This window comes from Morus notabilis, unplaced genomic scaffold (assembly GCF_000414095.1).
Source record: "Morus notabilis unplaced genomic scaffold, ASM41409v2 Scaffold1372, whole genome shotgun sequence".
Lineage (NCBI taxonomy): Eukaryota > Viridiplantae > Streptophyta > Magnoliopsida > Rosales > Moraceae > Morus > Morus notabilis.
In genome coordinates this window covers 32418-58625 of record NW_010361271.1, presented here as the reverse complement: position 1 = coordinate 58625, position 26208 = coordinate 32418, and the positions used below count along the sequence as shown (strand labels likewise).

The following is a 26208-nucleotide window of genomic DNA, read 5'->3' as shown; positions in this document are numbered from 1 at the left end:
AGAAGAAATCATGAATTTTTACATTACAGTATTAATTTGTATGTACATACATTTACATATATATTTTTGTTTAAAGGTCTACTATAAATAATTTATACACATATGTACATATGTATATATATTTGTTTAAAGGTCTAGTAAAAAGAATTGTACATTATATTACATTTTTTACTTTTCTTTTTCTGATGGTTCTTTAGAGCTGTAGCTGTAGAATAAAATTTTTAAAAAATATTAGTATTATTATTAAGAAAATTAAAATAAAGAATTTAAAAATAGTGATATTACCTGATTTTTAGTCGTTTTCTAGATGGCTCTGTCATCTTTGATTCGGAATTGGAGTCGTAAAGACATTTGTTTAGACCTTGTGTTAGATGTTTATCTTCTCAATTGCTTGGATACTTTTGATGACTTTAATAACATCTGTTATTCAATAAATAAAAAGTGTTATAAATATGTTGATATATTAGTATAATTATTAGGAAAATTAAAATAAAGAATTTAGAAATAGTGATATTACCTAATTTTTTGTCGTTTTCTAGATGGCTCTGTTATCTTTGATTCGGAATTGGAGTCGTAAATATATTTGTTTAGACCTTGTGTTAGATGTTTGTCTTCTCAATTGCTTGGATACTTTTGATGATATGTTGATATATTAATAATAATTTTGATGTACTAATATGTTGGTTTATTTTAGGCAACAAAGAAATTACTAATATCATATATCTTACCCTGTTCTTTTTTTTGAGAAATGATATCTGAATCTCGTGTCCGTATCGATCCTTGTATTGCTTCATGTTGTAGATAGGAAAGATTAAAAAGTTAGTTGTATTACAATGTTCAATACTGTATCAAATAGTTTGTAATTTAGTATTTATAAAAGTTGTTACCTCTTTGTCAATTAAGATGCAGTCAAGATTTATTAAACGTCTTGTAGTAAGGTTGTTGTTTGTTCATAATCTAGAGATTGTTACTATGATGGTGATGTACACTTTATTTGGTCTTAATGCACGAATAGGTGTAGTCATTTTTCCTAATTGTCAAAAGTAATGAATAAATGTTTAGTATATGAATAAATTACTTTATTGTATCGGTATGTGAATTATAGTGACAGAGATGTTTTAATACTGTAAAAAATTCGGTATTATATATATTTCTATGTTATGATCTATATTCTTGTGTAATATTTTGTACAATTTCTTTGTAGACTACATTTTTAATGTGATTTAGATATTTATTGATAGAATTGTGTATTAGTATATGTAATTCTTTTGGGGTTGTTGCTCTTGATAAAGCAACATATAGTTGGCCATGGGTAAAAATAGAGGAGGCGGGAAAAAAAAGAAAGAAGAAACAGGAGAAAAACAAAAGAGGGAGAAAGGAACAGAAAGAATTTAAACAGACTAACAGCTAGACACAAAAGGTATGAAATTAGGATGCATATATGGGTGGTAGGCAATGAAAGATAAGAAGAGGGAAAAAAACATTTATTAACAAATCAACAGAAGATATTCATTAAATAGCATAATTATATATTAAAGCACGGGGAAAAGGACTCGACAAAAAAAGTGAAGAATAAAATAATTGGAGAAACAGTAAGGATGAGGACTGACAAAATTGTAAAAGCAGTATATAAAACGTCAAGAATCAGGAACACTGAACAGGATTACAAATGGAAAAGGGCCAATTGAATAAAACATTATGGTAACCGCACTTAACATAGAGGAGAAAAGACTGGAAAGTCATTGAACAGGAAGAGAGACGACAGGAAGGAAAAAATAGTGATGCAAACAATTGTTCATATACATTCATATGTATATTTCCAGAATCCAGTAAGAAAAAAAAAAAGAGAAGATTAATACATGTAACAATATTTTTATTTCAAAATTATGGCTCAGGTTTTTGATATTTTCGGCAACGTCTAATCAATATGGGCTCTTATATGTTCATTGTCCTTTTATGGCTGCCTACAATGGGCAACTGCATAAAAAGGCGAACATTGAAGAAGCATATTCATCAGACGGATTATAACTCATGTGCTAGGAAAAGTGACCAACCGGAGTAAAGCATAAAATTGAATTGTCCAGGGACTACCATGTGAATGAAAAGGAAAGGAAAAAGACATGTATGTTCATTGTCCTTTTATGGCTGCCTACAATGGGCAACTGCATAAAAACGTGAACATTAAGAAACATATTCATCAGATGGATTATAACTCACGTGCCAGGAAAAGTGACCAACCGGAGTAAAGCATAAAATTGAATTGTCCAGGGACTACCAAGTGAATAAAAAGGAAAGGAAAAAGACATGGATTCATTATATGTGTAAAACGGGCAAATGACAAAAACGAATCCAAAAAACTTGAAAGTGTGAGAAAATTTAAATGTATGTAAGCAGGAACAGAAAAAAAAGAAAGGGGAAAAAACAAAAAAGAGTGAAAGAAAGTGGAAGAAAATAGAAAAAGAAAAATGAGGCAGTAAAGGGAAAGGAAAGAAAAAATAAAACAAAAAACGATAAAAGTCTTTAGAAAAGCAGCAAACCTGATAAAAATGACAGAAAATATAAAGGTTTCAAAAGAATTTAAAATGATGAAAAAATATAGTAAGTAAAGAAAAAGAAAGAGAGGAAGTAAAAAAGGGAAAATTGAATATTGAAGGAAGAAAAGGAATATAGATGTAAATAATTGTTGAACTTAAACAACAATGGAAAGTAGGTAAAAACATAAGAATAAGCAAAAGGGACAGAAAAAACGAACATAAAAACAAAATCCAAGAAAATAAAATTTATTCACGGCAATCCATGGACAAATCACACTAAACTCAACATGTAAAGATCAATTATACCCATCATTGCCATATAAAAGGAGTAAATAAAATAGAGGAGGCGGGAAAAGGAACAGAAAGAATTTAAACAGAATAGCAGCTACACACAAAAGATATGAAATTAAGATGCATATATATAGGTGGTAGGCAATAAGATATACGAAGAGTAAAAAAGCATTTATTAACAAATCAACAGTAGATATTCATTAAATAACATAATTATAAACTGTTAATAGTACCTAGAGTGCCTTAAACACTGCCTTAATTCTGAGACATCAACCAACCAAAGCAGAAGGGAAGTGGTCAAAGATAAAAGGATAAAAAAAAATAGAGCACTAAATGATGGGGAACAAAATAAAGGAGTTAATGATCACGGATGAAGCCAAGCTCAACACAGCTAGTCAAAGAGACAGGGATATACAAAGAAAGCAGTAAATGATCAACGGAGCTATGAAGTAGTAAATGATCAGGGATGAAACAAAAGAGAAGAAATGTCAAGCGCATGGGAAAGACAAACAAATGTACATGATAAATGCATGAAGAGCAGCAACATTGATAAATAAGGAGTAAAGTATGAAAAGTCAACAGTGAATGGCCTGTGATTAGATAACACGTACCTATAATTAGATAACACATAGAAGACCAGAACAGAAGGGGCAAAAAATTATAGGGAAAAAAAGATAAAAGCAGCAAACAGAACAGGCAAAAAAAAAAAAATTCCTCCGTAAAATAGGGACAGATTTTGAATAATAAAACAAAATCATTTAATATGCTTAGAGAAGAATAGATACAAATCATCGTAGTAGGAAGACAACTCAGCAATGTAGGCAGCACAGATCATCATCTAAATGATTAAAAGTACACAAAAAAATCAAGTATTATCCATACCTGGCACAAAATGAGTTGCCATAGAATGCACTGAACTTCATAAGCTCTCTCAGTACAAATTAAAGCCAAAGATCAACCGCCTGCATGAACAAAAGATCACCTATCAATCAACAAAGAACTACAATAGACATTGTTGACCATGAAAAAACTTGCACGAAAGATGCATGGGGAAAAAAATCAAGCTGATGCAGGAGCAACAAAGAACAATGAACGAATGATGCGGTAAGAACACATGGGAAACCCAACAAAAATAACAAAGACAAATTATGGAAGAACGCAGAAAAAAAGACACATAAAAACCCTAAATTTGAAACTTCCAAATTTCTGGACCAAAAACAATCGAGACAAAAACTCCAAAGCAAAGCCAAAAAAACAACAAAGGATTGAAGAAGCCAAGATAAAGCAAAGCAGAGAAGGCAAAACGACAGAGACCAAAAAAGAAAGGAGACAAATAAAAAACAACCCAGAAAAAAGACACCGTTGAAAAAAGAGGGGCAAAAAGAAAACGGACTGGAAATAACAGGACACATCGGGCATTAAAAAGTTTAGTCATCAGCAAGGAGGGGCAAATCCGGGAATTCACTGTTCATTTACTGTACAATGAATAGTGAATCCCGCCTCTCCTTTAGTATATATAATAATATTATAAAGACAGCAAAAAAACGTCATACTAGAAATTTAGCTAAATTAATAAAACTCATGGCTAAAAATTTTGTTGCTAAAAACGTTTTTTGTTGTAATTACTATTCTTGCATTCATCCTCAAGATTTGTTTCGTGTACCTCAAGTTTCGTATATGGTGGTTCATGTTGTTTGTTTTCACAGGTTTAAACTACTATTTAAACTTTTTTGCTACAATGTTTCTCTCAAAAAAATTTTATTGTTTAAACTTTCCCATTCAAACATATAAACTAAACAATATGAGTTAAAATCTAACATCATTATTGACGTTTGTAGTAAAAATCTAACCTTTTAAACACCGTTAATTCCTTTGTCAAAGTAGGTTTTACTACCCAACATAAACACTGTGAAGCTCACATTTTCCTTTCATGGTGACGCTTTTTCCCGAGTACCTCAATGAGCATGTCCTCACTCATGCTAGTAGTGATATGTTTCTGGTCGTGAAATTCTGGAACGATTGGCCTGAGAACACAATCTATGATGGTTTTTAGTGGTTCCTCATGTTGGCTACTGCTCTTACGTTCATCATCGAGATATGTTTCGTGTACCTCAAGTTTCACGTATGGTGGTTCATGTTGTTTGTTTAGGTTCGAACTTTTATTTAAAAATTTTTGCTACAGTGTTTTATCTCACAAAGTTTAAATTTATGTTTAAAATTTTCTTTTCAAACCTATAAACCAAAGTAGCCTAATATATGTTAAAATCTAACGTTATTATTGACGTTTGTAATAAAAATCCTACCTTTCAGACACTATGAATTCTCTCGTTAAAGTGGGTTTTACTACCTAATATAAGCACTCTGAAGCTTGCATTTTCCTTTCATGGTGACGATATTTCCCAAGTACCTTAATCAACATGTCCTCACTCATTCTAGTAGTGCTATGTTTTTGGTCACGAAATTCTGGGATGATTGGTATGAGGACATAATCTATCATGGTTTTTGGTGGTTCTTTATGTTGGCTACTGGTCTTACGTTCATTGTCGAGATGTGTTTCATGTACCTTAAGTTTCGCATCTGGTGATTCATGTTGTTTGTTGCATAGATTCCAACTATTATTTAAAGTTTTTGCTACAATGTTTTATCTCACAACATTTAAATTTATGTTTAAATTTTGAATCTTTAAACCTATAAACTAAACAAGCCTAATATTAGTTAATATCTAACATCGTTATTGACGTTTGTAATAAAAATCTTACCTTTCAAACACCGTTAATTCCCTTGTTAAAGTGGGTTTTCCTACCCAACGTAAACACTCTAAAGTTTGCATTTTCATTTCATGGCGTCATTTTTTCCCGAGTACCTTAACGAGCACGTCCTCACTCTTGCTATCTGTGTTGGTTGCGGTTTTTGGTGGTTCCTTATAAAGTTATCAAATGGGCCAGGCTGTCCATAGACCTGTCAGGCACGCGTGCAAGTGACCGTTGGGCCCATCATGTGCAAGTGACCGTTAATTCCTTCGTAAAAGTGGGTTTTACTACCCAACATAAACACTGTGAAGCTCACATTTTCCATTCATGGCGACGCTTTTTCCTGAGTACCTCAATGAGCATGTATGCGAACTACTGTTTAAATTTTTTGCTACAATATTTTCTCTCACAAAGTTTAAATTTTTGTTTAAGCTTTTCTTTCAAACATATAAACCAAACAAGCCTAATATGAGTTAAAATCTAACGTCCTTATTAACGTTTGTAACAAAATCAAACATCGTTAATTCCCTCATGAAAATGGGTTTTACTACCCAACGTAAACACTGTAAAGCTCGCATTTTCTTTTCATGGCGACGCTTAGAGTGATCAAATTCCATCAACCCTAAAAGGAAATTTTAATGGGAAACTATCATAATAGTAAATAATCATCACAAGAGAATCTGCACATTCCCACATATGCAGCTGAACTGAAATCATAAACTGATAGAAACTTATACATGTAACTTTCCATTAGAACACTAGTTTATGGAAGTTTACATTGTTTTTTACATTGTTTGTAGAGCATCAGGTGGGGACAGGAATTATGCAAATTAAAAAAAAAATTCAACTTAACATGAATCACAGCAAATAGTCAAAACAGAGTTGCGTAACAAAAATCTTGCCTACTCAAAAGATGAATGTATTCGCACCGCCACCCAAAAAGGTGATACAGAATCAAGGTATGAGAACTAGATACAGAATTTGTTACTGAATTATTGATTTTATTGACTGAAAAAATCGTTTCTATCTGCATACAAATCACTCAATTAGGTATTCGAGAGACCTGAACTCTCCCTCACTCTTCTCTTACAAGCTTCTCTGATCTCTCCAATCTCTTTCCCCTCCTTTATACCTCACCGTTTCCCGCCTAAAAACCGTTATTCTCACTACCCAAGGCTCGGCCTCACTCTGCATTAGATAGTCCTGCTACAGAGTTCCCTTTTTTTCCCCTGTCTCTTATTTCTCCTCACATAAGTAAAATGCACCGGTGGCATATCAAAAGGACACCAATAAAGTCTAAATGGCTGCCAGGTACAATTGAAAACAACATAATGGCATCATAATTTCTGTAATATAATACAAGTCATGTTAGATAATTGTTATGCAGTACGAAACCGTGAGATTCTAAAACAGAAAAGGAGAGGGAATTTTACGTTACCATTTCAGCATAACCCATGTCATATGGATCCTCATCAGGAATCCAGTTATCTGTGCTAAACTGAGGAAATGAGCGGGTAGATACCTTAGCATATAGCCATTGACCATTCTCAACTTTCCGGCAGTTAGGATGTTGCATTGCCCCTTCATACAAATGCTGAACCAATGCAATCAGTAGAGCATATAAAAAAAGTACATTTAAAACCTTCGCACTAAATAATCTGTAGGCATATCAAAATGAGGACCTCATCAACTTACTATTTTCATAGGTGACAAATTATTTCCTGGGAAATAGGTGAGAAATTATTACAGCAAAGCATAAGGAAGGGAGAAAAAAAAAAAAAAAAAAAAAAAAAAAAAAAAAAAAAACAAAACTCATTATTTATATAGATTTACTTCTCATTATTTCCCTCATTATTATCTCTAATCAACTAATGTTTTCAGAATTGGTATCTAACTAATATTTTTAGTAGGGAAGGCATTCAAATATCATAGCTAATTAGCAATTTAATAGTCACATGAATATTTTCGTTCAAAAAATTAATAGAATCAAGATGCAGGGAAAAAAGTTGAAGAAATATCATATTTCAGTGGCACAATAGGCACATTTTAATGTTTATGGAGCATATTACACAAGAGACAAAATTCAGGCGGTGTTTATAAGCATTTTAATTAGAAAATTTGACGGAGTTAGATTTAGAGGGCATGTTGGCATAAATGATAAAATTTAAGCAGCACAATATACCCATTTTAAAATTCAAAAGACATATTAACACATGTAAAAAAATTCACAAAGAATTTATAAAATTTGTCAAAAATAATAATATTTCAGTAAAATTCATCACGATAACGAAACTTAACAGTGTTGCCTTATAATTATGGTGAGTCAGATATGGTGGAAAAATTGAGCTTAATTAACAATATTGCTTTTTAATCAATAATTAGTGAATATCCTAAATATTTTCTAAGCGATAGCAGTGATGATGTCGAGGGATTTCCTTTTTAAGCGGATTAGAATTCTTTCGGAAACATGAACTTAATAAAAACTTTCTTTCCAACCTAATAAATTAATCAAATGTTGATTAAATTTCACCATATTCACGCTTTTGTGTCGCACAAACAATCGAGATCATTGATTATCTTATCCGGTTGGGCTTTACTTGATAGAATCAAACGGGAGATGTCTTATTGGTCATGTTGTTTTACATACAAAAACGATATATAATTAGTAGTTAGCTGTTTGATTTCGAAAACTACATTTTTGGGGGCAAAATTTATACTCTATATTTATAAATACGATTCCAAACTTTTAATTTTAGTATTTGAGACATAAATTTGACGCTTGATAATGCACTCCAATAACATGGACTTTAAATAATAGACCACGATAAGAGTACCAAATGCCGAAATTAAAAATCATGGTCTAACAAAAAATAAGTGTATTTGTGGACAAATCTTGAGACATGTTATGTTGGCTATTAGTTGATGTTCATTAGCTATTAGACCATAATTATAATTTGTTTTCAAATTTAGAGACATAATTTGGATCTAAATTTTTAAAACACTGATTAGTTTAAAATGCATAAATACAAAAAAAAAAAATCTATTTGTTTATAGTTAACTACACATCATTTTCATCTTTATATATTTTCATTTATGTGAAAAAGATCAGAAGTACTCGTCAGTAGTTTCTGTAATTAATAAAGGCACTGTTTATAGCCTACAATCTACATATTTGTCTTTTTCTTATATATAAGAATATATTTGTTGTCTTCCAGCAAAAAAAGAAAAAAAAAGTACATGTTTGTTGTTTTCTACCTTATCTCGTTAATCAGTGGATCTCTTTTCCCCAAAAAAATCAGTTAGAGGTTGCTTGTTTGTTTGGATTAAAACTCAAAAAAAAAATTTTAAATTAAATTACAATTTTATTTAAATTTACGTTTTTTTATAAAATTTAAATTTAAATTTGAGTTTAAATTTTTTTAACTTGAGTTTAAGGTTAAAAAGTTTAAATTTTTCTTTCAACTCAAATTCTTAAACTCAAACTCAAGTAAATAAATAATATTTTTCTACTCTTAAAAATACCATAACTTTTTCGTTTTAATTTCAATTGAGATGATTTTTTTCAATGCGTTCATAATGAAAAGACGAATAAAATCCTATCCATATACTCTATTAAAATTTTCCATCACATTGAGTTTTTATTAAAATACTATTTAAATATAAATTCAAGTTTTGACCCACCCAAATACAAACTCAAATAGATTCTCAATTCAAACTATAACTCAAATGTGCACATCCAAACACAAACTCAAGTTACAATTTTAACTCAAATTATAACTTAAATTTAACTCAAGATTTACACTAAAATCACCGTAACTCAAAAATACAACTGAAGCTCATTATTTATACATATTTACTTCTCATTATTTATCGTTTTTTGGGGTTTGTCCGTTTTTTATTTTATTTTAAAAAGAATGAAGTTTTGCTACCTTCCATGTCATAAGGCGGTAAAGGATTATGTATCATTATTTAAAACATATGAACAAACATATAAAAAAAGACATATTTGTTGTCGTTTACCAAAAAAAAAAAAATGTTGTTTGTATTGTAGCTTAAACATTTGGATGTCGTCCGCGTAAAACACGGCATGTACCTTCATCAATTGGAAGTTGGCTGCATTTCATGAACATGAAAACATGTAGAGTTTGATGTCCTTTAAATTATAGTATCTTCATATTATCATCATTAATTTTTTTTGCTACGATGAATATTATAATTTTTCTCTTAATCATGTTTCAATTATTATGAAATCAAGGCCACACATAAATTAATTTTTTTTGCTACGATGAATATTATAATTTTTCTCTTAATCATGTTTCAATTATTATGAAATCAAGGCCACACATAAATATGCATGTCCGTAGTACATTCACCACTAGTAAATTCACATGCGTAAAATAAGAATCTATCTATTTAATTTTTGATGAAAAAGCGTATAAATACAAAATAACAAATATTGTTCTTATTTATTCATAATCACACATGAGCGACCAGTTACATTTATATCCAACCATAACCCCCACAGGCCACAGCCTCAGCAAAAATAAATAAATAAACAAATAAAACAACATAATTAAGCCCACACACAAACCCTAATTAGTTTCCCAACTCTGATATTCTTTAATACCACAACTCAATGTATACCTGACTTATAAGAAATAAAAAATCTAACATAATACATGTGTATATAACGTATGTATGTATGTATTTCTACATATAACATAATTAACATAATGTATATATAGAAAAGAAAAGCTAGATCAGAGTGAAGAGGAAATTAACTACATGTAAACTAATACACAAGAACCCTTTTTCTTTGTTCATTAATACCCTTATTTGCCCTTCTTTTTGGTTGATTTCTGTTTCTGATCCGGTGGTGACAAGATGGACTTGGCAGAGTGTTGGTAGCTCTGGTTGCCTCGGTTGCTTTTGTTTTCATCATTAAATTTTGTCAAATTGACCCCCATGCAATCTTGGGCAGAATATTGAGAAGATGAAACAGTAGTAGTACTTTTTGAAGACATTTTTTTTTTTTGGTGAATCAAATAGCCTGTGTTTTTTTTTTTTTTTGGTGAATAAAAAATAGCCTGCATTATGTACATATATACAATGCATATCAACCTCTTGCCTGGCTAGCTCATACATGGTTATTTTGAACAAGAAACCAATAATTTCCATGAAAATCAGTTTAGGAAATTTCTAAATGGTTTCTAGGATTGGTTTCAAGTTACATGGTTTGTGTGTTTGAATAGGAAAATACGTTAGACTTGATTTCAAATTTCAATTAGTTTTACGGGAAGGAGCAGAAATAATAAATTCAAGCCCGACCGACTTGATTTTTTTTTTTTTTTTGCTATATATATACATGTATATATTTTATATAGTTTCTATATATATAGTATTCTTCAACCGAGTGGAATTCGTGGTAGTACATAAAAAGAAAGCATTGTTGAACTTCTATTTGTATTGCCGATATCCAATAATAATAATAATAATAATAATAATAATGATTTTATTTGCTATATATATATATTATATAGTTTCTATATATAATATTCTTCAACCGAGTGGAATTTGTGGTAGTACAAAAAGAAAGCTTTCTTAAACTTTGATCTATTTGTTTTGAAGATATCCAATAATAATAATAATAATAATAACTACTAGTTAATAGATCTCAATGTAAGTTCCCGGTAATTTTCTTGCAAAATAAAACCAATATTATGATATATCAAATATAGTGTGTTATATGCATATACAGAGAGAGACCCTCGTCCTACAATAAGAAAAGCAAATTAATTAGGTCAAAATTCAGTGTTCCATCGAACAATACGAGGAAAAAGTCTAGAATTTGAAGACTCAATACTAGTTCCTTAAATGTTAAATATAAAAGTTTTGGTTAAATGCTTGAATGACTTGTGGGATCGGGAAAAAAAACTGGGCTCATATTTCACCATTTATTCATAGTAGCTTAAAAACAAATTACTTTTTGATAGTAGTAACTTTTAGCAAACAAACATCAATGGGAAACATATTTGGTTTGCAATTTGAAAATGATAACATAAAAATTTTCGAAAAATTTCTTCTGGAAGTCGAATGATTTTATGAATAGTTTGACCTGATCATCTTGAGCTTACACGAAGTAATAACTTGGAATAACATATGATGTTTCCTTAATAATTTCTCTTCAATTGCACATGTAGATGATATTGACAAAAGCGAATGGTAGATGTAACTCGAAAAAAATTACATTAATGGCTTTGATTGGCACCATTTTGATTAACTGGTCATTATGTTCAGAAAAGCTAAGATAGAAATATAATTATTTGCTTGTTGAAAACACTGAATTATATATATATATATATATAATAACACTGAACTATATATTTTACATTGTATTTTAATTAATAATCGTCACACACACACTTGATATCCTATAATGATAATTAAAGCCATTGTTAATTCGTTTATCTAGAAATGTATGTCGCCACTGTGGATAGATTTCACCGTGTAATTGGATTTCGTGAGACTTTGGTGTAGACATATTTTAACTTTCAAGTTCTGTACGCTTACATATTAATTGATACTATATAAAATTGCTCTACTATATCCCTTCATAAATTGGTCTTTGACTTTCCACGGGTATAATTTCTGTTAACTTTCTCATAAATATTACTGGTCAAAGTCGAACAAATAAAAGAAATAAATATATATTTAATTTATTTATTTATTTAAAGGAAAACTACAACTCTGCTTGTTGTCGTTAATTTGTTTTTTCATGAAGTTTCAGTCCCTAAACTTCTTCAAATTTGTTGATCGACAGTCATTCGCTATGTATCCTTATCTCGTTATTTGCTCAACTACACACGTAAATAGAATTCCAAATTAAAATAATCAAATCATGTATGAAAGGTGCCCAAGATTTTCTACTAAATGAAGAAAGAAGAAAAAAGCAAAAGATATTAAAGATTAATTTTGGAATTTGATATATCGTAAGTCCATATATAAGAAAATATTAGGAATATGTATATTTTGAAGAAATTAATACTTCAAAGTTTGAATATATGTAACTTTGAATTTTTCATGCAAGTAAGATTTCCATGAGATCAAGCAATTTCACTCTATGCTCTGCATGTCATTTGCTCGAAAGTACCCTAATGTTAAAGACGTGTTTTGTTTTTACAGCCGTGCTTAAAACGTTGACACATAACAATATATCCACATATTATTGTCAAGACATTTTTATTTTTACATACGACTCATGAGTTCAATCGGCGCCGTCGATAAGCAAAAGTGCATACGAAATTACAAGGCCCGACGTACACATGTCCATTAATAATTCCTCCACGGTGTAAAAACAACAAGGCAACTAAAAATAATAAAATTTTATATTGAACAATTCAACATGCTTATTCAAACCTAATGAAATAACAGATTCATTGCCTTCTAATTAATGTTGGGTTGTTTCCATTGAAAAAAAAAAATGTAGAAGAATAAGTTCAACATCATCGTTTCTTGATAATTAGATCAAACGACATGAAGTAGGGTGGGGTACAATATATCGTGATTTTCGGTGGTTTTTTATGATGTCTACTGCTTTTGCTTTCAGCGTCGAGATCTGTTTCATGTACCTTGATTGGCATGAGAACACAATCTATCGCAGTTTTTGGGGGGATGCCTACTGCCCTTAAATTCAACGTCGAGATCTGTATCATGTACCTCAAGTTTTGCATATGGTGGTTCATATTGTTTGTTTCACTAGTTCGAACTACTGTTTAAATTTTTTTGCTACTATGTTTTCTGTCACAAAGTTTAAATTAATGTTTAAATTTTTCTGTTCAAACCTATAAACTAAACAAGTCTAACTATATGAGTTAAAATCTAACACCGTTATTGACGTTCGTAATAAAAATTCTATCTTTTAGGCACTGTTAATTCCCCGTCAAAGTGGGTTTTAGTATCCAACATAAACACTCTGAAGCTCGCATTTTCCTTTCATGGCGACGCTTTTTCCCAAGTACCTCAAGGAGCATCTCCTCACTCATGCTAATAGTGCTATGTTTTTGGTCGCGAAATTCTATGACGATTGGCTTGATGATGCAATTTATCGCGGGTTTTTTTGTGGTTCCTTATGTTGGCTACTGCTCTTGCATTCAGGGTCAAGATTTATTTCGCTTACCTTAAGTTTTGCGTATGGTGGTTTATTTAGTGTGTTTCATAGATGCAAAGTATTGTTTAATTTTTTACTACAGTGATTTCTCTTAAAGTCTAAATTTTTGTTTAATGTTTTCTTTCAAACCTATAAACCAAACAAACCTAGTGTATGCTAAAATCTAACGTTGTTATTGATCTTACCTTTTAGACACTGTTAGTTTCCTCGTTAAAGTGAGTTTTACTACTCAACATAAACACTCTGAAGCTTGCATTTTCCTTTTATTGCAACGCTTCTTTCTGAGTACCTCAATGAGCATGTCCTCACTCGTACTAGTAGTGCTATGTTTCTAGTCGCGAAATTCTGGGACGATTGGCCTGAGGACACAATATATCGTGGTTTTTGGTGGTTCCTTATGTTGGCTACTGCTCTTACATTCATCATCGAGATATGTTTCGTGTACCTCAAATAATACGATATTTGCAACGATAAATGTCATCGCAAATAATTTTAGGTTATTTGCGATGACGTTTTCTCTTTTTCGTCGCAAATAATCTTTTCAAGATTTCACCAAAAACTAAATGCGGGAAAAATGATTATTTGTGACGACTCAAAAATTATTTGCGTCGACATTATGTCATCGTAAATAATTGCCAGCTGTGAAGTATTTGCGACGACATTTTTAATTTACGTCGTCGTAAATAAGTCTGATCTAATAGACCATATCCTCTTCTTCTTTATTTTCCCCTGACGTTTTCTCTCTCTCTCCTGTAAAATCTCTCTCTCTCTGCCTCCTCTTCCCGTTGTCGCCGCCACCACCCCCGCCACCGGCCCTCTTCTCTCTCTCTTCCCTTCTCTCTCTCTCTCTCTTCTGATCCCTTCTCTCTTCTTCCCCTCTCCGGCCGCTGCCGCTGCTCCCGCCGCCCCGTCCCCGCTAGGAGTTTGAAGAGGCTAACATACTCTGACAGGTTTGTGTTTTTTCCTTTTTTTTTTCTTTTTGTAAATTTTATTTGGTTGCCGAGAAAATGGAAAATGGAAGAAGAATCGTGCATGTCCGAGAAAATTTTATTGCTCTTGTTTTGCTTATCGAGTATGTGCTTGGATTGAGTTGCGATAATTTTGATGCTCTAGGAGTTGAATAATGGGGATTTTGTTTGGGAATTTTGCTTGAGTTTAGTCATTTTTTATGGTTCCGAGAATGTGAAAATTTAAACTTGCATTGATTAATCAAGAATTGTGTCTATATATTTATCTAGATGTTAATAAAATGTTAATTTCAGTGTTTGAAAATTATGTTCGATGTTTCAATTTAATGTAGGCGTTTGATTTTTTGCCTTCGTCGATGTTTACCCGGCTCCTCCGACGTAATCCCGCTATTTTTAGTCCCCGTTTAGTGGGTTTGAACTTTGTAAGTTTTTTATATTTATTGTACTTTTAGTTTAAAATTGTTGTAGTTTTTGGTTGTATGAATTCAGAATTATGATTTTGATATTTGAACTATGATTTTCTTATATTGTTGAAATTTAGTATATGTTTGTGATTCTTGTTCTGGGTGGCACATATTGTAGCTATGGTGTGCCAAAATCTTTTAAAGTTATTTTTCTGCAGGTTTAGATTTTTGGATCATAAGAAAAATAAGCCGTTATGCTGCCAAAATTTAGTTAGAATTTAAGAATTTTAACAAATGCAATTTATTTGATAGGCCAGTACGGAGACCCAAGAGCCGATGTCTACCATAGACAATTCGGGGGACATACATTGTCGCGGGGCCTCTTGGGTTAATCCCCAAGCAGAACAGACTTTTGTAAGTATTTTTATTTTTCATATTAAATTTTTTTTGTACTGAAATAGTGGTTTTATAACACGTATAAACAATTATAATATCTTATTATGTAGAACACCCTAGAGGAGGAGAGACAAACGCAGAGAACACAGTCTACTTCAAGCTCGACTAGACCCGCCTTTGATGAGCATGGGGTTTTGGAGCAAGTTCTTGGCATTCGTAGAGGACATAAGATAGGAGTGGGTCCGACAATCTCCCAAAAGCATTACTCTGGGACTTCTTCTTCATCTACTGGTTCATACTTAGACGTAACATCATCGGCTCAACCTGACCCACGTATGAGTCGTTATTTAGAGAAATCGTACCGGCAACAAGTTAAGATTTATGAGAATCAGGTGAAGGTGTTAGAGTTGATGGCTAAATTGCAGCCTAACATCCAATTACCTACGATTGATCGTCCAGAACCAGTTGACCTAGATGCTCCTCTGCCTCCTTCAGATGATGACAGTCCTAATGATGATTCAGATGCTGGCGATGTTGTAAACTTAGACGTTTAGTTCCGTTATATGTACTTTTTTATTTTTCACTTTATTTAGACTTTTATATTTTTTTGAACATTATATATGCACTTCATGTAGTATTCATAATATATTTTATAAATTTACTTAGATTTACTGTTTTTAATGTTAATTTATATTTTACTTTTCATGTATCTTAATAAATTCTATTCAGTATGTAACATAATAATGTTTAATTAAAAATATTAAAAATTAATTAATTGCCATTTCTTAAAAATTATAAACAAAATTAATTTCGGTTGTCGTCGCAAAAAAAAATGATTATTTACGACAACAATTTGAATTGTCGTCACAAAAATAGATCATATCATGAAAAATTTGCATCAATGTATTAGCGATGATTGTTGTCGCAAATACATTTGTGACGAGACTATGTCGTCGCAAATAATTTATTTGCGACGACAATTTACAACGACGTGTCGTCACAAAAAACTTTATTTGCGATGAAATGTTGTTTTTTGCGACGACTTTTTGTCGTCGCAAAAACCCTTTTTTCTTGTAGTTGTGATATATAAATTTTGTAAATAAATATTAGGAAGATGTATGTATATATATATATGTATATATATATATGTATATATATATATTTGAAGCAATTAATACTTCAAAGTTCGAATTTAGATTGCATTGAATTTTGCATGCGCTTTTCATTTCATTTGTTCGAAAGTTTCCTATTGTTACGTATTGACACACACTGACACAACTCATAAAAACAAAAAAAAAAAAATTGCAAACAAAATTTATAAGGGAGACACAATGTAGCCTTTGGTATTTAATTTCCTCCACGGTACGAAATGGCATCAAATTGGCAAAATTAAGACCCTGTTAATTTTATCAATTTGAGTTTTACTACAGTAAAAAATTCTAAAAAATAATCACATTTAACTTTTTTGCTACAGTAAAAAAACTCTCACATAACATAACATCTCAACTCGAATTAAAAACTTAAATCAGCGAACTAAATGGGGCCTAAAAATATTTCAGTGAAATTCAATATGATAACGAAAAACATAATTTAGATCCGAATTGTTAAAACACAGATTAGTTTAAAATGCATAAATACAAAAAAAAAATCAAAATTTTTTTTTTAATTAACTACACATCATTTACATCTTTATATATTTTCATTTATGTGAAAAAGATCAAAAGTACTTGTCTTTAGTTTCTGTAATTGATAAAAGGTTAGTTTCTGTTGTTGATAAAAGGCGTTGTTAATTTATAGCCTACAATATCTACATATTTGTCTTTTTCTTATATAGTAGAACATATTTGCTGTCTTCTACCATATCTCGTTAATCAGCGGATCTTTTTTCCCCGCAAAAATCAGTTGGAGGTTTCGTTTTTTGCGTTCGTTTTTTGTTTTTTGTTTTTTGTTTTCAAGAATGATGCTTTCCTACCTTCGATATCATAAAGCGGTAAAGGATTCTGCATCATTATTTAAAACACATGAACAATCATAAAAAAAAAAAAAAAAGAAAAAAAAAAGACATTTGTTGTCGTTTACCAAAAGAAAAATTGTTGTTGTTTGTATTGTAGCGTAAACATTTGATGTCGTCCGCGTAAAAGACGACATGTACCTTCATCAATTGGAAATTAAGGCCATATATAAATACTCATGTATTACATTCATCACTAGTAATTAGTAAATTAAGAGACGTAAAAACATAATCTATCTATTTAATAAAGACGAGAAAGCGTAAAAAATACAAAATAACAAACACTGTTCTTATTTATTCATAATCACACATTATGAGCGACCAGTTACATATATATCCAACCATAACCCCCACAGCTTCAGCAAAAATAAATAAATAAACAAATAAAACAACATAATTAAGCCCACACACAAACCCTAATTAGTTTCCCAACTCTGATATTCTTTAATACCACAACTCAATGTATACCTGACTTATAAGAAATAAAAAATCTAACATAATACATATGTGTATATAACGTATGTATGTATGTATGTATTTCTACATATAACATAATTAAGACAATGTATATATAGAAAAGAAAAGCTAGATCAGAGTGAAGAGGAAACTAACTACATGTAAACTAATACACAAGAACCCGTTTTTTTTTTTTTTTCATTAATACCCTTATTTGCTCTTCTTTTTGTTTGATTTCTGTTTCTGATCCGGGGGTGAGAAGATGGACTGTGCATTGTATTGGTAGCTCTGGTTGCCTTGGTTGCTTTTGTTTTCATCATTAGGTCTTGTCCAATTGACCCCCACGCAATCTTTGGCAGAATATTGAGAAGATGAAATGGTAGTAGTACCGTTTGAAGACATTTTTTTTTTTTCGAAAGATGATGAACCAAAATAACTTGTGGTTTTTTTTCTTTTTTTTTTGGTGAATAAAAAATAGCCTGCATTATGTCCATATTTATAACGCCTCTTGCCTGGCTAACTCATACATGGTTATTTTGAACAAGAAACCCATAATTTCCATGAAAATCAGCTTAGGAAATTTCTAATTGGTTTCAAGTTACATGGTTTGTGTGTTTGAATAGGAAAATAGGTTAGACTTGATTTCAAATTTCAATTGGTTTTAGAAGGAACAGAAATAATAAATGCATGCCCGACCGACTTGATTTTTTTTTTCTATATATATATATATATATATATGTATATATTTTATATAGTTTCTATATATATAGTATTCTTCGACCGAGTGGAATTCGTGGTAGTACATAAAAAGAAAGCATTGTTGAACTTCTATTTGTATTGCCGATATCCAATAGTAATAATAATAATAAGGATTTTATTTGCTATATATATATATTATATAGTTTCTATATATAATATTCTTCAACCGAGTGGAATTTGTGGTAGTACACAAAAAGAAAGCTTTCTAAAACTTTGATATATTTGTTTTGGAGATATCCAAAAATAATAATAATAATAATAATAATAATAATAATAACTACTAGTTAATAGATCTCAATGTAAGTTTCCGGTAATTTTCTCGCAAAATAAAATCAATATTATGATATATCAAATATAGCGTGCTATATGTATATCTGTACAGAGAGAGACTCTCGTCCTGCAATAAGGAAAGCAAATTAATTAGATCAAAATTTTGTGTTCGATCCAACAATACGTGGAAAAAGTTTTTTTTTTTTTTTTTTTTTTTTTTGTGTTTATCTAAGTAAGGGTGGGGATATTGGAATTTTTTACCTCAACAGTATTAATTGGAGGTTGCAGTGTGTTTCCAGCCACCCTAAGCTGGGCTCATATTTCACCATTTATTCATAGTAGCTTAAAAACAAATTACTTTTTGATAGTAGTAACTTTTAGCAAACAAACATCAATGGGAAACATATTTGGTTTGCAATTTGAAAATGATAACATAAAAATTTTCGAAAAATTTCTTCTGGAAGTCGAATGATTTTATGAATAGTTTGACCTGATCATCTTGAGCTTACACGAAGTAATAACTTGGAATAACATATGATGTTTCCTTAATAATTTCTCTTCAATTGCACATGTAGATGATATTGACAAAAGCGAATGGTAGATGTAACTCGAAAAAAATTACATTAATGGCTTTGATTGGCACCATTTTGATTAACTGGTCATTATGTTCAGAAAAGCTAAGATAGAAATATAATTATTTGCTTGTTGAAAACACTGAATTATATATATATATATATAATAACACTGAACTATATATTTTACATTGTATTTTAATTAATAATCGTCACACACACACTTGATATCCTATAATGATAATTAAAGCCATTGTTAATTCGTTTATCTAGAAATGTATGTCGCCACTGTGGATAGATTTCACCGTGTAATTGGATTTCGTGAGACTTTGGTGTAGACATATTTTAACTTTCAAGTTCTGTACGCTTACATATTAATTGATACTATATAAAATTGCTCTACTATATCCCTTCATAAATTGGTCTTTGACTTTCCACGGGTATAATTTCTGTTAACTTTCTCATAAATATTACTGGTCAAAGTCGAACAAATAAAAGAAATAAATATATATTTTATTTATTTATTTATTTAAAGGAAAACTACAACTCGGCTTGTTGTCGTTAATTTGTTTTTTCATGAAGTTTCAGTCCCTAAACTTCTTCAAATTTGTTGATCGACAGTCATTCGCTATGTATCCTTATCTCGTTATTTGCTCAACTACCCACGTAAATAGAATTCCAAATTAAAATAATCAAATCATGTATGAAAGGTGCCCAAGATTTTCTACTAAATGAAGAAAGAAGAAAAAAGCAAAAGATATTAAAGATTAATTTTGGAATTTGATATATCGTAAGTCCATATATAAGAAAATATTAGGAATATGTATATTTCGAAGAAATTAATACTTCAAAGTTTGAATATATGTAACTTTGAATTTTTCATGCAAGTAAGATTTCCATGAGATCAAGCAATTTCACTTGGAGCTTTGCATGTCATTTGTTCGAAAGTGCCCTACTGTTAAAGACTTTTTTTTATTCAACCGTACTTATTGTTATTTTGTTTTTTAATTCAAGTTGCTCTTGTAATCTCTTCCTATAATCTCTCACGTAATCGCATCCTATATAATCTCTCTGATATCTATCTCATATATATATACACACACACACACACTAAGGCCCCAATTTTAGGAAGGCCTCAAATTTTTTCCAAAAAAATAGGCCTATATTTAGCCATTATCTCATTTTAAAAATTAATTGTAAATAATATTTTATTCATTGCTTTCATCTCCTAATTGCCTAATTTGGTAGGGAGCTTTTTTTTTTTTCTTAATTAAGTTGCCATTTTCTTAAGTGCTTTAAAACTGTCAGTGAGAATTTTGGGGAATGATGAGTGACTCACCCGCGACGTTTATTTGTGAATGTTTAAAAAAATGGAAAAAGGAAATTAAAACATCAAAAAGACTTCCTTTATTTTTTTCCAAAAAAAAAAAAAAAAAAAAAAAAAAAAAAACTTATAAAAAAAAATCAACGAACTCAAACGCTATGTACATATTCATTATTCATTTGCTATGTTTACATAAAAGCGACATATCGTCAGAAGCTTCTGTTCATTTATTAATAGATAGTTAGATGACATGTTTAATTATGACTCACATATTTGTGAAACGCTATGTCGTTTATCAGTTAGAATTTTTCAAAGAAAAATTTGGAGAATTCACTCTTTGACTGTATTGTTATAAAATTTTTACACTTTATTCTTAATTAATATCAGTTTTGACTAATATAATTTTTTTGATAAAAAGGTACTAAGAGGTGAAAATATTAGACCTATACATTCTAAGGGGGTATTTATCTATTTTTTCTCATTTTCAAAGTTTCTTCCCTTTTTTCCCAATATTTATCATTAAAAAAAATATCCGTTTTCAATATAATAAAAACGTGTAGAATCTGGTGTAGTTTATTCCACAGAATAAAATGAAAAGCAACGTGCAGCTATGGTTTACGTTCAGGAATGTCATCGTTTGATTTGGTACCAACTAGTGAAACGACAGGTGTTTGTAGTTTACTTTTGTTGTCGTTTAAGTTAAAAAAGACGACATACAGGTATCTTGTTTGATTCTTTCAAGCACACGTAGCTTTTTTAAAAATAAATAAATCAAATAAAGCACACGTAGTTGAAATCTCACGTATTTCCTGTGGGTTATACGTTAAAAAGTCCCTTTCTCCAGTAGTTAAACAGTTCATGTTTAACAATTAAAAGACAAGTTGGCTCTTTCATGATAATATTGATATATCAATAAAACGTGTGGAGTTTGGCGTTGACGTGTTGTTTCATCAATACCGACATCATGTTTTCCCAACATTTAAAAAAAAAAAAACAACAACAACAACATTATTTGTAACACAAACATTTACTAAAAATAGACGTTCAAAAAGGCCAAAGAAAAATGATTTTCATCGCCACTCACATAAGTACCGAAAAAATATTGGTCCCATTTGTAAGATCCAAAGGTCAAACTCAAGTGTGTTGTGGTGATTATCATTACTTGTCACGAACAGCAACATGCTTAAAGCAATAAAAGTTGGGAAAATACAGAATGACACGAAATATTAAACCGAAGGAACACTATTTCCAACTCTCCAATTTCTTCAAAACCATGAATACTTTTCCATCAAAAAAATTTCTTCAAACCCAAATGCAAATCAAGCATGGTTAACCAAGAGATCACGAGGGACTTAAACCTGCTTGATGGAGAATTAGGATAATACTCACAGAATCGAACATGGAGAATCATACAAAGCACCAACTTAAAATACAATGCCAAGATATTCCACTTATTTAATATTACTAGGAGACAAATAAATAATTTATTAGAGAATTTATTAGATACCGAAGTACCAGATGAAAACATCATTTAAGGAGATGTTTAGTTGGAGGATTCAAATAATGATTTGAATCATGGTTCATGGTTCGCTACAGTGTTTTCTCTCACAAAAAATACACGTAAATTTAAAATAGTTCTAATCACATGATTCTAATTCATAAACCAAACGTCTCCTAAAACAAAATCATTTAGAAAATAATGCCATCAGAGTATGATTTACTATGCATTCAAATGAATTATGGCACAATCCAACAAGAATGAGATGTGTATAAATATAAATTTAACCAAGTAAGCAGCTGTCTATGCAAAGGAAATTGGAGAGGCCTTGGAAGTGGTAGAGAAGCTTTTGTAAGTTTAGTTTGTGCACCTCCTATCACGTCTCATTATAGCTTTTTGATAGATATGGTCCAAAGGAGATCCGACTCGGATTGCACTGTTGCCTTCTCTCCTTCAACTATGTTTGAAGTACTTACTAAACCACCAAAGTTCATTTCTGTCTCATCTGAAATGGACAAACATAACAGTGAGTCTGGCTCCACCACTCTTAGCAGAAAAAACCACAGCTACAAACAGCAAAAACTTTTTAAATATGATTATGGCACTATAAAAACCATTTCTATCATGTCACACCAAAACTAATTGTAGTCAAAGAGTATTGAAATTTAAAAGTAGAAATAGACTTTGTCAAGATGGATTTACATGTCCTGCTATTAATGCTTTTCTTGTTTGGTCACCAGTCATAAAGCAAACGAGCCCCAAAAGATATCAAATAAAGTCGCCGAACAAAAGCATAGTCGAATCATTCAATTTGCCTCATTTAAATTTGGTCAGATATAATAAATAAGCTAGGATCTAGAGGTACATCGCAGATGGGACATAACCAGAAAATCAAAATTCAGGGTTACCGTAACATGTTAAAACAGTAAATGGAAGCACCCATATAGTAAACTGCACTGAAAATACTTACTCAGATCCCACTTGAGGCCAGTGGTTGTAGTCCTCCCAGATGGCATCCCAACGGGAATGAGTCCACAATGTGGGCCTTCGACAGATGATTGAACATGAATCTCATGATGGTGAGATTTTGGAAGAAGGTGAATGAGGCAATCATCGGATAAAAGAACTATTCGCAAGGATGAAAACCGGTATAAAACGTTAATGTTTCCCATCTCGTGGTCAAACCGACCACCAAGTGCCCCAGCAACCAGAATGCATAGCTATCAGCAGAACAACAAAAAGTTAATCAAAATGCTATTATGAGCAAATACGTTATAAACCAAACTCAGCAAAATCTCAGTCTCATCTGGGGTTCAAAAGGGTTTGGATGTCGTGGTTCAAACCAAAAGTACCTAAAAAAATCATAATGAAGCTGAACCTTACCCATACAGGAGCATATGAAAAGAACCAGCTTACGTTAGACTTATCCGCGTTTGGTGTGAAGTCCCGTATGTGTGTTATACACTTGTGTAAATCTGTGGTATCCTGATCGTGAGACTCATCTACAATCTGGGTTCCCTGCATCCAGTAAGCCAACAATGAAATTCTAAATAAGGTTTCCACAGCACCGAATAAATGCAAACTGCAGGGTGGCAACATCATAATAACAGAATGTAGAAAGCTAAATTCCCCGAGCCAGGTCAGATAAAGGATTGTCACCTTGCTTCTGTAAAAATCAAGGACTTCTGTACGAACTGAATCCATATCACCTTTAATAACATTAGGCGTGTACCTAGTTCAAATTCAGGCGAAGAACAACGTAAGTTCATCATTACGTCTTCACAAATTGATATTGAATTAAAATAGACAAGGAGGAAGCTCAAACAACCACAATGTACAAGTCCCGTGGTATCATCGCCTACTATGACAACCGAGAATTAAATTAAAGCACCCAAATATCCAAAATATTCCAAACAGGAAAGGACACTACAAAGAATGAAAAACACATCTTTAACATGTTAATTTAGACTCCAATTTGCAACTCCCTTTTTCCCCCTTTTTATTTTGCTCTTTTAATTGAAAATCAAGAACTTTGGGCTCCAAAGTTTAGTTTTACATACTTGAGAAAAGATCAACTTCATTTGAAATAGTGCAAAAATTTATTTATTTATTTCCAAATATAACAGACGTGTTAAGAACATAACACAAAGAAAAAGGTTTATTTACCCATGTTTATCAATCAAATAACTAATCTGGAACCACAAGTACAGGAATGAGAATAAAACTACTTTAATTAACTTTTCACAAAAGAAAACCAAACAAAACAAAACATAGAAAAGGAAACGAATTAGAAGGAAGCAAGCAATTCCCGAATTTTCCAAAAAATGCGTGCTCAAAAGCAAATAACACAGCCAAATTTTGCGAAATTAAATAAACAAGAAGCGACAACATCACGATTGATTTAATAACCATAAAAAAACAAAAAAAAAAATCACAACTCAAATGCCTCAACGACAAACAAAAACAAAACAAAACTGTGAAATCGACATAAACAACGAAAGAGAATCTTTCTTCTTTGGACCAGAAAAAAAAAAAAAAAAACACCTGTTTCGAACATCGGAAGCCTCTTCGTGAGGAAAAAACAGAGGAAATTCATCGTAGACGCGGTTCGCACCTCCGTCGGCGCACAAACGCAGTTGTGCTGCTCTAAAACGAAAACGCACAAAAAGGACAACAAATTTCTCAGCGAACCAAAAAATCAAAACAAAAAAAAAAAAGAAATTTAGTCCAAATAATTGACTGATAGTCTATGAAGACGAAGAAATGAAGAAGAAGAGCGCAGGAAGAGTTACCGTGGTTCCAGAGCAGGGGAGCGAATCTCGGGAGGTTCTGGTTAAGGACAACGAGTGCGTAGGATGGAGGAGGGCAGTGGCCGGCAGGGATTGGTGGAAGGAGGAAGGCTGAAGAGTGGAACATAACCTCCATTGATTTGGATTGATGCTTAACGTGCGCTTAAACTTTGATTAGAGAGAAGAATAAGTATTATATTCGAAAAACTGGCATGACTTAAATTAAATTCCTTGCACCTTGAGACTGTGTCCCAAAAAAAAAAAAAAAAAGATCAAGGAGGGGAGAAGAGGACAGACTAATATTAAGTCAAAATGTCCGACTTTTTGCAACTTTTGGTTGCAGAGGGAGAGCCGGATGGCCATACGAAAATAAATTTAATAATGACCCCCATGGACATCATCATATCAACCGACATTATACTGCCTATTTGCCTATTTGGCGTCCGATAAATAATTAATTAATTAAATCAACAAAATATAAAATAATAGAATACACCTTTTTCTTTTCTTTTCTTTTCTTTTATAGTTAGGGTGAGAGAAAAATATATTAAAATTTAAAATGAATTAAAATTAATAGATTAATAATTTATATTAATTAATAAATAGGTTAAATTATTACTTTTATTAATAATTTATCTGATTATAAATTATAATTTAACAAGTTATTATTTATAATTTACAATTTTTGTCTATAATTTATCTGATTATGAATCATAACTTGACAAATTTATCCATAACTTATCTTATTATGAACCATAATTTAATAAATTATAACCTATTAATTTCTATAACTAAAAATTAATTTATATACTTTCTTAAGCTTATTGCATATTTTTTACTATTTTCGTTCTAGTTATTACTATTAATTTGGCCATAATAAGCTGGCCATCAAGATCTCTGTTCATTTGTCAGGACAGGGTGGGGTCCATGAAAGTTTCTTTGGATTCCCATGAAATCAAAAATGAAAATAAAAACAAAGAATTAACATTATTACTTTTTATTTTGTTATATTTGCTAAT

General features: G+C 31.1%; 1 protein-coding gene across 2 annotated transcripts; it reads right to left on the bottom strand.

Moving 5' to 3' along the window:
* Positions 1-22609: 22609 nt before the first annotated feature.
* Positions 22610-25540, bottom strand: LOC21389437 (thiamine pyrophosphokinase 1). 2 transcript variants are annotated; one of them, XM_024166192.1, is made up of 6 exons: positions 25193-25540; positions 24945-25041; positions 24060-24132; positions 23784-23918; positions 23371-23620; positions 22610-22905 (listed from the first exon to the last, which is right to left on the bottom strand). In XM_024166192.1, the coding sequence occupies exons 1-6, from the start codon at positions 25323-25325 to the stop codon at positions 22787-22789; spliced, it is 807 nt and encodes a 268-aa protein (XP_024021960.1). In that variant the 5' UTR covers positions 25326-25540; the 3' UTR covers positions 22610-22786. The 2 variants fall into 2 exon arrangements, with proteins under 2 accessions (XP_024021960.1, XP_024021961.1); XM_024166193.1 differs by having other exon boundaries at positions 23817-23918.
* Between the last annotated feature and the right edge of the window lie 668 nt (positions 25541-26208).